Source organism: Salminus brasiliensis, chromosome 2 (genome assembly GCF_030463535.1).
Source record: "Salminus brasiliensis chromosome 2, fSalBra1.hap2, whole genome shotgun sequence".
NCBI lineage: Eukaryota > Metazoa > Chordata > Actinopteri > Characiformes > Bryconidae > Salminus > Salminus brasiliensis.
Window position 1 is genome coordinate 56,328,550 of NC_132879.1, and position 12,894 is coordinate 56,341,443.

Below are 12,894 nucleotides of genomic sequence, written 5' to 3' on the forward strand. Positions count from 1 at the left end.
ACAAAGACACATGGGTCACACACACAGTCTAGAAGCGTAATTCATGCTTTGAGCCACCACCAAAGGACACGCTTTACACATGCATTTCTGGACAAGCTGAGAGTTAAAGTTAAAGAAGCACGTGGACTGAAGCGGTATAGTTATATATATAGTTATATGATGAGGTGGGGTGGCGATCCAGCTTTTGTCAATGAATGCAATGAAATCCTCACAGCAATGTGCCTCCAAATTGTAGTAGAAAGCCTGCTTCTTTTTTCTTCCCTGGACAGAAGAGACAGTCCTCCAACAAAAGCAGGAGAAACTCTTTTTAATGGGGTTGAATGAGCAGGTGTCCCAATACTTTTGTCTAAATATGTATATACATATTTTGACAAAAGTATTGGGACACCTGCTCATTCAATATATATATATATGAATTCAGAGACAAAGACACATGGGTCACACACACACACACACACACAGCATTTGATGATGCAACTTAACCCCAGGCATGACCACACTCACCCATCCGTGAATGCATGCAGCCTTAGCGCACATGCTGCACATTCAGAGGGCTGAGAACAGCGCAGGCTCAGGGTGGAGGCTCTCATTGTACAGAACCATGGTGGAGCTCTGAGAGGGCTTAACTCCAGCTGCTGTCCGCGGCTCGCGCTCTACAGCAGTGTGAGGAGTGGGATTCAGCCTGTAGCACAGCAGCACATTTACACGAGGAGCAAAAATTGAAAATTAATGGCTTTGGGGGAGGAGTTGTGAGGACCCCCCCTGCTCTTCCTCCTCCTCCTCTTCCTCCTCCTCCTCCTCCTCCTCTTCTTCTCACTCACTCACTCGCTCGCTCACTCTCAGAAACAGAGGATTCCCTCTCTGGTGCGCGAGCTGTCTGTTGTTGTGGTTTTTTTTTTCTTTTTTCTTTTTTTCTTTTTCTGACGTCAGTAATAATCGTTCATTCTCTCATCCGGGTCTTCAAACTCATCTCTCGTGCTCTCGTGGTTATTTACTTTACCGAGCGAGCGCGCGCTGAACAGCTTAGTCGCTCGCTCCACATCCATACATCCAGACATGCACTGTTAACACTGGAGAGCAGCTGGAGGAGGAGGAAGAAGAGGATGAGGAGGAGGAGGAGCAGGAGGGCGCGTGGCTTTCTTTAAGCTGGTTTTTTTTTTTATTGTTGGTGTTTTTATTATTATTATTTGTCTTTGACATCTCGAGCTTTGGCATCCGCGCGCTCGTGAGTCCGTGCGTGAGTGCGTGCCGAGGAACCCCCCACCCCCCCACCTCCACCCCCCTCCACCCCCCTCCCACTGACTCTTGCTTGCAGCTCTGCCCCTCTTGTTCTCCCGCGCGCTCTTTTTTGATGGCTCGGGCATGGAGATGGAGATAGCCCTGGTGAGCTTAGAGAACGGCGGCGCGCACACCGGCTCCCCTCGCAGCCCTCCCCCGAGCCCGTGGCGCACGGAGCCGAGCGCGCGCCTCTTCGACGATGAGGCGCTGGACGAAGCCGCCGCCGTCGCCGCGCTGGACGCGGCGAGCGCCGAGCGCGTGCTCATCAACGTGGCGGGCCTGCGCTACGAGACGCGCCTGGGCACGCTCTCGCAGTTCCCGGACACGTTGCTGGGCGACCCGGAGAAGAGGATCAAGTACTTCGACCCCCTGAGGAACGAGTACTTCTTTGACCGTAACCGGCCCAGCTTCGATGGCATCCTCTACTACTACCAGTCCGGGGGCAAGATCCGGAGGCCCGTCAACGTGTCCATCGACGTCTTCGCCGATGAGATTCGCTTCTACGAGCTGGGAGACGAAGCCATGGAACGCTTCCGTGAGGACGAGGGCTTCATCAAGGAGGAAGAGCGACCGCTGCCCGAGAACGAGTTCCAGCGCCAGGTGTGGCTCATTTTCGAGTACCCGGAGAGTTCCAGCCCAGCTCGGGCCATCGCCATCGTCTCCGTGCTGGTCATCACCATCTCCATCGTCACCTTCTGCCTGGAGACCCTGCCGGAGTTCCGGGACGAGAGGGAGCTGGCCGCAACCACGGCCAGCAGCGGCAGGACAGCGGAGACCAACGGAACCCGCTCCAGGCCTTCGCTGACCTTCGCCGACCCCTTCTTCATCGTGGAGACGACCTGTGTGATCTGGTTCACCTTCGAGCTGCTGGTGCGCTTCCTGGCGTGCCCCAGCAAGTCGGCCTTCTCCAAGACGGTCATGAACGTCATCGACGTCATGTCCATCATGCCCTACTTCATCACGCTGGGCACGGAGCTGGTGGAGCAGCAGCATGGCCCCCAGCACGACGACAGCCAGCAGCAGCAGCAGCAGCAACAGCCATCCATGTCTCTGGCCATTCTCAGGGTCATCCGGCTGGTCAGGGTGTTCAGGATCTTCAAGCTGTCCAGGCACTCCAAAGGCTTGCAGATCTTGGGGCAGACGCTCAAGGCGAGCATGCGTGAGCTGGGCCTGCTCATCTTCTTCCTCTTCATCGGGGTCATCCTGTTCTCCAGCGCCGTCTACTTCGCCGAGGCCGACGAGCCCGAGTCCCATTTCTCCAGCATCCCGGACGCCTTCTGGTGGGCTGTGGTGACCATGACCACCGTGGGTTACGGGGACATGAGGCCGGTCACTGTGGGGGGCAAAATCGTGGGCTCCCTGTGCGCCATCGCCGGCGTGCTGACCATCGCGCTTCCGGTGCCCGTCATCGTGTCCAACTTCAACTACTTCTACCACAGGGAGACGGACCAGGATCAGGCCTCGCTCAGGGACGATGGACACGGCGGCCGCGAGAGTCCGTCGACTGTGGGGTTGGCGGGAGAGGCGGACACCGAGGCCGGGCCGGATAACTCGCCTGCAGAGAAGCCCAATGTGAAGGTGAACAGCAGCAGCAGCAGCAGCGTGGACATCAAGCGCTCCCTCTATGCGTTCTGTCTGGACGCCAGGGAGACGGACCTGTAGGTGTTGCAGCTCACGGACCAGTGCACCACCAGTGCACCACATTTTTTTTATTTTGTCTGTAGTTCTTTTGCACAATCAGATAGATCAACAGGTTGGAGGACTTTATGATGCTTTTATCAGATATTTACGACTTAATTATGGTAATTAATAGCCTGTTATTTATTATTAATCGCAGGCTTAACGAGTCAAAATGTGATGTGATGTGGTTGAGGAGGAAACTGGATTTGACTTGAAAGGCCTTAGCTGAGCTGGCGCCACCTCCACCTCCAGTGTGTGCTCCTGTAATATAGCTACATGTCCCACAACTCCATATTCAACAACGGCGACAAAGGCCACCAGGGGTCATCTTCATGTTCTTAAGTGCTCCGTCTTCGTCTGTCTCTTACACTGTTTACTGCTTACACTGTCCTGTGTGTATGAAATGCGTCAGATAATGTGTACATATTTCCATAATCGTATCAAGTAGTTCTGAGGAACACGCTGCACACGGAGGTTGCACTCCAAGCTCGCTCTGATGGTGATCTGCTTGGTTAAAGAGAGGTCTGCAGTTTTACACCCCTTAAATGCTAAATTCTATAACATATTTATTTATATTATCAAAAACATGCAAATGTCTAAAAAAAAAAAAAGCTCAGAGACTTTAAGGCCGATATCTGGATTCAGCTGCCGACTTCCTGAGGATGACACATCTTAGCTGACCTGGAACTCAAACCCAGGAGGTTTTGAAGCATCTGGGCCGAGAAAAACACAGGAATTCAGTGAGGAAATGATGGAGTGTGTCGGGGGGAGCTTTTCCAGCACACAACGCTGCACAGTGCTGGTCCTCGGATCCTCAGAGAGTCAGGAGGAGCACAAAGATCAAAGGTCAGTGCCTTCATTCAGTCCTCATGTTTCTGGAGCTTAGGTGTTGGTGGAAGGTCACTAAACTGGTCCAATAGGAAGGTTCCTATACTAGTAGTAACTAGAGTAATGCAGCGTTGCCCCCTTAAAAGTAAAGGGGGCTACAAGAGATTCTTTAAGCGATGCCATAGAAGAACCACTTTTGGTTCCCTGAGGAACCATATCTATATTATTTTTTTATTATTAATAATTTATTTATTTATTTATGGTACCAAAAGTGGTTCCTCTATGGCATTACCCAAAGCACCGATAGAAGCTCCATTATTTTGAAGAGTTTAAGCATCCATGAAGCAGCGAATGAGACTGAACTGCTATGAGAAACTCATATAATATATATTATAATATATAATATAATATATATAATAATGCTTCACGGTTCTCCAATATGCGTGTTACCATTTCCAGCCCGTGAGTCGGCTCACAGTGACACTGTCTGGGGTCTGTATTCCAGCACACTGCAGGTCAGCTTCAATTCACGAGACGTTTACAGTCATGTCCGAGAGGTCACCTACTAGGCTCAGGCGGTATATCGGTACTACTGTACTGTCAAAATTCTGATGTGTCAGATTTCTGTTCTATGTCTATCTAGAACACAGCCCAATAAGTTCATTCCCCCATGTGCATTTGAGAGAGCCACAGGGTGGGGAATAGTTGCATCATAAAACTGGAATATGGGATATGGCTCTGTGGGAGCTGAATGATGGGTGATGTCAGGCTCACAGTAGCTGCAGGTTTAGCATCTACTAACTGTGCCTGAAGCCTGAAGCCTGAAGACCTCAGATCGTTCCCTCGACTCTGTGCTCTCAGATATGAGGCTTAGTCCTCTAACCAGGTGGGATTTGAGCCTCGGCCTGTGCTGTGGTGTTTTTAGCCTGCTAGCTTGCTAACTTATCTAAGCCTAGCTAGCTGGCTACGAGTCCCAATCCAGCAGAACCGGCCTCTCATTTCTCGTTTATGCAACCACAGGTGGTTCTTCTATGGCATCACATAAAGAACCTTCTGTAGCTCCATTATTTTTAGCGTAGGCATCCCTGTAGCAGGGAATTAACCTGGATTGCTTTGAGGAACTCTAAAATACCCCTAATACAGCACGGTTCTCCAATATGTGGGTCAAAACTAATCTCTTGGTAATATTCTAGCTCGTCTGGGATCTTCTTGCATCTTCTCACCCCTTTCGGATGTTGTGGGTGGTGATGTGTTTCCTTCTAGGGCCGTCAGTTATTAGTTATTAGTTGCGATTAATGAAGTTTCTGTAGTTAATATATCTCCATGAGGCCGGCTGTGTCACAGCCTGTCGCTGCTCGACTGTGCAGTCTGTACATTACTTAACAGTGACGCTGTCGTGGGGCTGTGTTCCAGCACACAGCACTGAAGATGAAGCCGTGATTATGAGGCTAAAGGTTTACAGCCATCTCAGAGAGGAACCGCTGAAGAACCTCAACCCATCTTCAAAGCTTTTCTTCTGGATTCTGGATTTTGAAGCTGTGCTCTTCTGCCTGTGATCTGCTCACCAGAACAGACTCCATGCTTCGTTAAAGTGTAACCATTTGATTGATTTATTGATCAATGTGTTCTGATTTCTCAGCCTAATGACGGTTAGATTTATTGGCTTTGACACATTGTTGGTCTTTTGGTCTCCAGAGACAACAGCAGCAGACTCCAGATGCAAGTGCCACATTGTGAATTAATCATCTAGACTTTTGTTAGCTCACTGATGTGGAGAGGCACAGCTGACCAAGAAACAGCAGAGCAGCCAATTGTCTGATTACTTATGGCCCCCTGAATTAAAGCCGTTTCGTCCTATTTAGTTCGTTCTGTAGAGATATGGACATCCTTGGTTAATGGGAAGTACAGTGCCAAACGAGCAAGAGCAGCACCAGTACGTATGGACTGTGCTGTAGCTGGGACTTGAACCCTTGCCCCTGATATAGATACCTTTTGCCCTGCTAAGTGGTGCGTTCACTGGGGGCTTAAATCTCCACGTTAAATGCTGTCACTTTGTATTGGGCTGCAGCAGATCTGAGAGGAGAGCTCTAAATGCAGGCCATTTGTAGCAGCTTTCCCCAGCTGGGTCTCAAGGGAGGCTCTGAAATGCGGGAATGCCAGGCCGAGATGGACTATGCTGACACAGTTCTGTAGCAGGCTGGTCTATTTCTTCACGGCTTGACCTCAAATATCACAAATATGACATTGTGACTAAAGACGAAATGTACCACCTACATACGCTATATGGACAAAAGTATTGGGACACCTTCCCTGCTCTCTAGGCTTTCTACTAGATTTTGGGTATGTGAGATGAGGTTGTTAGATGTTCAACACCACGCCTCATCCCCAACACTCCAGCACATCCCAAAAGTACTAAATAGGAAACACAGTTCCAGTGCACACCTGGAATTAGGTTGATGTTTATCTGCCGCAGAGAGTCCTTTTCTATTGGCAATTAGTCTCCACAGGAACTAGACAGTCTGTGTGTGCATTTGTTCATTTTCTTGCACATCTGTGTCAGATATGGGTGCAGCTTGGAAGTATCCGAATGCATGTTCTCTGGAATGATGGTGGTGGAGCTCCATCCAATACTTTTGGGATGAGTTGGGGAGGATGAGGTGGGGTGGTGATCATCATCCAACATCCTGGCCTCACTAACACTCTTGTCGTTGGATGCAATCAAATCCTCACAGCAATGTTCCTCCAAAATCTTCCCTGGACAGTAGAGACAGTTACTCCAACAAAAGCGGGATCAACTTTTTTTTAAATACCCTTAATTTCAGAAGAAACCATGAATGAGCAAGTGTCCCAATACTTTTGTCCATTTAGTGTATGTGATAAAAATGACTAAATATTGATTAAATATACATTTCATTTTAATGAGCTCATTTGCTGATGTTTTTGAGGCTCATCTCCTATCTAGCTGACCTTATCTCGGACAACCAGCACACCCATTTTGAAGTTCAGCTGGAGTTTATGTTGATGGCAGACAAACTTCAATGGAGAAATGCGGAGATTCTCAATGGAGATATACTACTGAATAGACGAACCAAACATGGCCTGTTTTTCTATACTGTTAGTCCCTTTTAAGCAGATACTATTATGAGTTCTTTGGTATACGTTTCATTTTAGCACACCTTGTGGAGTCCCACAGGGTTCTATTTTAGGGCCTATGATTTTTAGGGCCTATGAACTGATGCTGATTCTGACAGCAATGTAGTTACGAGAGTGAGGAACTCAAGTGTGGGCTGACGTACAGAGTATAACACGAGGTTGAACATCCTGGTAAGCAGTTGCCAGAAGCTTGCGGTCGTTAATTACTTTGAAGATATAAACTTTTATGGTGGGTGCCTTTGATAAAACGGCCAGTACATGCGAACACTCATTAGCAGCACTGATAACAGCACTGTGTTGTTGAAGCAAGATGCTTATCTAGTTAGCTTTGGCAAAAAATAAATAAAAAATAGCCAAGCACGCCGGTTTATTTTGAGCTGATGCCAGAAGCGCTCAGCAGTTCAGAAAAGGTCAGAGCACGCTGAGGGTACGTTCTAAAAACCATAATAAAGTATCTCCAGCAAAGAATTTGTCCTCAGGTCTGTTCTGCAGTGGGAGCTGTGAGATTTGGGGATTTGATACGAGTGGCGTGGAGCAATTATGTAGAGAGCGTTGAACTTCAGTAGAAGGTCAGTAGAAAGTGAGCGTTGAGTGTTGAGGGTGGGGGTTGGTTGTTGGTGTCTGGGATTGGCAGGTTGATATGTGGAGGCCTTCTCTTCAGGAACGAAGATCTGTTTGGAGGGTATTGTCCTTTTTTGTGGGGCAAGGGGTGGGGTGGGGTGGGGGGATCACTAGTCCAGCTGTTATGTGCTGTAGATGAAGTTCAGAGTTCAACTGGGGCTTGGGTTTAATGGCAGACAGACAGCTTCAGTGGGGAACTGCTGCTGAATAGATGAACCAACATGGCCTGTTTTTCTATACTCTTTAATAACACCCTGACCCTGTTTTTAAATGAGTATTTAATCCTAATGCAGAAACTATTGGGATTGATTTGGTAACCGTTTGATTTAGCACACCTTGCGGTGTCCCACAGGGTTCTATTTTAGGGCCTATGAAGTTCATGCTATTTTTGACAGCAATGTACTGTAGGTATGGGATATATGAGGTTAAATATCCTGGTACACAGCTGCCAGAAGGGAACTGAGAGCTGGTACTTAAATACTGCTTGCCCAGTTTACCAGTTTTGCAATAGAATTTTGCTGTTAAACGTGCCCTCCTGGACTCTTGTCCACAGATGCCATTGGCTCAATTCATACCCACATAGTCTTGGGATCATTTGGCAACTCTTTAGACACCAGTATTGACCCGATAGTTATGTGTTTCACCAGCATGCTCTATATGGACAGAAGTATTGGGAAACAGTATTGAGAGCTTGTCTAGGCTTGTTGAGAGGTACTGCCAATAGAATAGGACTCTCTGGATCAGATGAACATGAACCTACTGGCACCCTGCCTAACCCTAGAGGGGTATAATGAAGCCCCCCAGCATTGAGCTGTGGAGCAGTGGAAGAACTGTGTTCTCTGGAATGATGGTGGTGGAGCTCCATCCAGTACTTTTGAGATGAGTTGGGCCTGACCTTTCTGACCTCACCTTTGGCTCTTGTTGCTGAATGCAATCAGATCTCATAGCAATGCTCCTCCAAAATCTAGTAGAAAGCCAGTGGACAGTAGGGACAGTTACTCCAACAAAAGCAGGATTACCCTTGATTTCAGAAGACAATGACAATGAATGAGCGGGTGTCCCAATACTTTTGTCCATATTGTATTGGGATAATGTGATGGGTGGATACATATTTCAGTACTCTTTGCAGACTATTCATGTCAGAGAGGCAGAGCGGCAGCTTTGTAATGGTTGTGAAAGCCACTGGCAGGCCTTCCACCAGTCTTCCACCAGTTCTGGCAGTTGCAATGATTAGAGCTAAAGCCTCATGTTGTAGTGCAAGGTCATATACCAGACTAAGCCAACAGCACAAGGTCTTGGCATGGCCGCTGTGGAATGGTTGGCATATCGGCTAACATATTAGCCAGGGCAGGAGGACAGTGGCTAATGGCCAGCGTTTAGTCTCAGTCAGAATTCACTGCCATTTGCTCTCTGCATTGTTTTCTATGGATTTTGAGGTCAGTTATACTCTGGAAAGTCATAGGGTTTCTTCAGAACAGTCCAAATTTCGGTTTCGCCACTTTGTAAGACTCCAGAGAGACGGGGCACACCAATCTCGGAGGGTCAGTGTGGCTGGGGCTTTTAGTGGCAGTCAAGCAGAAGCTAACTGCTCTTTGCTTTGAGGTATGCTAAGCCTGTTAACTCCACTCCACTATACAGGCACACATGCATGTCCAAATATTTGTGGACACCTCTTCTAATGAGTGTATTCAGTTACTTGAAGTTGCACCCATTGCTGACGCAGCTTGTCTAGTCCCTGTAGAGAAGTACTGCCAATAGAATAGGACTCTCTGCAGGAGCAGATCAGCATGAACCTATTGGCACCATGCTGCCTAATGTCAGGCGTGGGCTATAGAGGGGTATAAATAAAGCCCCCCAGCATTGAGGAGCTGTGGCGCAGTAATCCAGTAATTTTGGGATGAGTTGGGTAGTTTGGAACGAGGTAAAGTGATGATCATGTGACATCTAGAAGCAAAATCTAGAAGAATGAGCCCAAATATTCCATATAGCGCAGCATACTGTCACTGGCGTCTCAAAAATGCCAACTTTACAGGAGCATTTCTATTGGTCCATTCATCATGAAGCAGGTAAGAAATGAGGGAAATATGCTAATAGAGTATGCATTAGTGTATGTGAGAATGTAGAGTATTATATAACTGAACGGGAAGCAAACAGCACTTTAAATAAAGGCACACTTCTTTCATTAGAGCAGCCGTGAAGGAACGCATCTGCTGCACACATCTGACCTGAAGCTGCCTCACGGCTCCTACTGTAACGAACACAGCAGCCTTTATTACTGATACAGCTCCGCCTGGACTAATCCCAGCCCAGCGCGAGGTGCATTCGTACTTCACAGTGATGTGTTTCGCAGACCCGTGGCTTCGCAGCGAAGCCGCTCGTGCACGGACTGCGTTTTTTCCGCTTTGGCAGGGAGGCCAGCGGCATATTTTTTGGCAGCGGTAAAGGTCACGAGTTCAAGCAAATGCTTCACTCACTGTTATATCTATATAACATTTCCTACCTATCTGTAAGGGCTTTGAGGATTTTGAGGCTTTGCATGACCTCTGTTGTCACTCAACTGTGCTTCTGCTAGAGCTGGGCAATATGACAATATTTTATCGTATCGTGATAAATTATCATTAAATTATCAAATTATCATAATATGCAGTTATGAGTGTCTGCATGTCTTATTTAACTCAGCAGAGAGCAGCATATTTGGGGTAAAAATCACGGGACTCAGTATGGGAGAATATTTGGATAGCAGGTTTTAATTTTTTTATTCTGTTGGTGTCGCTGTTTTGTCTGCATGATGAATTATTGTGATAAATATCGTAAAGAATGTCGTAAATATTGTGATATAAAAAATTCCATATCATCCAGCTCTAGCTTTTGCACAAACATAAAGTAGGCACTGTGACTTCACTGTAGAATATTTAAGTCTAAACTGATTATAGTGTGTTTTTTGAGATAACTCAACTTAGTTAAGTTAAAAGTTTGCCTAGCTCACATTTCTTACCTCTGCATCTCAGTTTTGACAACAATACACATAGAGTTGAGTAGGGCTGCACGACATTGGAAGAAACTACGCTGGCCTACAAAGCCAAGAACGGACCAGCCCCTCCGTACCTGATGGCAATGGTCAAAAGCCGGCCTGCACCAAGAGCCCTTAGAGCTTCAAGTACGGCTCGGCTCGACCTGCCATCCCTCAAAATCCTCGGAAGACAAGCACCCAGGCTTTTTTCTGTCCTGACACCAAAGTGGTGGAACGAACTTCCCCTGGGTGTCCGAACGGCCGAGTCACCTGCTAACGCGAGAGTACTTGGACGAATAGAGTACTATGGTCGCCTTATTGTCTTGTGTTTAGTAATGTCTTAAGCTTAGAGGTATCTTTGAAGCATCAGTCTATTCTAACTAGCTGAGGTTTTTTCTTGGGTAAATAGCAAAGCACTTTGTAAGTCGCTCTGGATAAGAGCGTCTGCTAAATGCCATAAATCTAAATGTAAACTGATGTTGCACTAATTTTCTTTTCTGCAGTATACTGAGATATTTAAAAACATTTTTTACCAGAAGTCAATGACCCAACATGCCAAGATATTAATAATGTACTCAATATACCCAAGAACCTGACTCTGGTGGGCCATGTCACTGAAAATGAGAGCATAGTGTATTTTCCTTTTGCATTAAGCAGCAGAAAAGTTATTTATAATTATGTTTATCATTTTATTAAATTTACCTTAAATGACATTCCACCGCAATCCGAATATTGCACATGCCTACACTGCGATGAAGATGCTAAAACGATATATTGTGAAGCCCTAAACGTGGGTAAATGAGGTGCAGCTAAAACTGACTAAATATTATGTAAAATGATTATAGTCTGTGGCTCCGCCCCCTCAAACTGTTTACAGTTCATTCCCATCTGCATGTTAGAGCGCCCCTGTTACAAGACTTTCCCAGACTTCGAGGCTTTTGACAATGGAGCGCTGAGGCCTTGCCGGGATTTGAACTCCTTATGACCTTCTCACTCTTGACGAGCAGCAGTTAGACCGTAGGGCCGGTCTAGAGCTGTGAAATTACCTTGCCTTCCTTTCTTTCTCAGACACCAACACGTACACGGTTTCACAGCTCTAGAGTGGAGCGACAGTCTAACTGCCTTCTTGCAAAGACTCAGGAGATCGTAAGGTCAAATCCCACCAACACCACTAACAGTCTAAGAATAGGAAGGCCAATTCTAACCTGCAGATGGGAATGAGCAGTAAACAGATTGAGGGGGCAAGGCCATTGATTAATTCTAATATTTCTATTAATAGTTTATTAATGTTACAGTTAATTTTGAATCAATTTCAGCTGCAGCTCATTTAATAATGTTTTTTTAGGCTCATCAGTGTAAGTTGGCCTGACTTTGTACAAAATAGGCTTATGAAAGCACCACTTCCAGCAGGAGACGTTTTCATGCATATTTCCATTGCGCTCGTCAGCGTGGGGGCATTTTAATCTAAATGTGCATATCTTAAGTCTGCCACCTCTCCCTCCTGGAGGCCTGATCTTGCCTCAGTCCCTCATTAGGGATGGTAAGGAGATGGAAAGTGGCCCATATGGCGGTTATTACATCAAGCTAACTGTCTGTTGGTAATCAGCCGCCAGGACATGGCTGGAGAACAGCCAGAGCTTCAGTGATAGCAGGCCTGAGCGGTACAGCAGAGGGACAGAGCCAGATGAATCAGAGATGGTCATCTCTGTGCTTGTCCATGCATGACAGACTATTGATCGTTAGATTAACCCTTTCGCCACTTAAACTCCTGAACGTATTACATTGGGTAAGTCTGCAGTGCAACTATTCTCAGGTTCAAGGGGTGAGGTGTGGAAGCCTGTACATGAAGTTCTTTAAAGGGGAATTCCCATTAAAAGTTCCTAAAGGAACTTGTACTTTTAACAGTGCTGTCATGGGCCAGAATTGTCGATTTCCAGCTCCAGCAGAGCGGCCCAGGCACTCTCTAGGAACTTTTGGAGGTTTATAAATTTGGGAAGAAACCTCATAAGGTGCTTTGAGGAACCTTCCAGTTTCTTTAACCTTTCCTCCACAGTTTCACATTGAAGAACCCCTAAAGGTTCCTTGCAGATTCTTGTACTGTTAACAGTGCAGTTGAAACAAAATCTTGATTTGATGGAAATCTCCGGATTTTTTTTACCCGACCAGAATTTTCGATTTCGGCAAGAAAAGCTCCAGCAGAGCTGCCCAGGTACTCTCTAGGAAATTTCAGAGGTCCTTAAGTTTGTGAAGGGACCGTGTGTAGGACCCTCATAAGGTGCTTTAAGGAACCTTCCAGAAAAGGATTATAGAAGAAAAAAGGTTTC

The 12,894-nt window shown here is 46.7% G+C and overlaps 1 protein-coding gene across 3 annotated transcripts in view; it reads left to right on the forward strand.

Moving 5' to 3' along the window:
• Positions 1-846: 846 nt before the first annotated feature.
• LOC140549527 (potassium voltage-gated channel subfamily A member 5) overlaps positions 847-12,894 on the forward strand; it is a 57,553-nt gene continuing 45,505 nt past the window's right edge. For 2 of the 3 annotated variants that reach the window (XM_072673240.1, XM_072673241.1), the window contains exon 1: positions 847-3,804. In XM_072673240.1, the coding sequence (XP_072529341.1) occupies positions 1,363-2,940 (1,578 nt within the window). In that variant the 5' untranslated portion in view covers positions 847-1,362 and the 3' untranslated portion in view covers positions 2,941-3,804. Of the gene's footprint in view, positions 3,805-5,199; positions 5,380-5,481; positions 5,613-12,894 lie in introns of those variants that run through there. The other variant, XM_072673242.1, reaches the window with a different exon arrangement.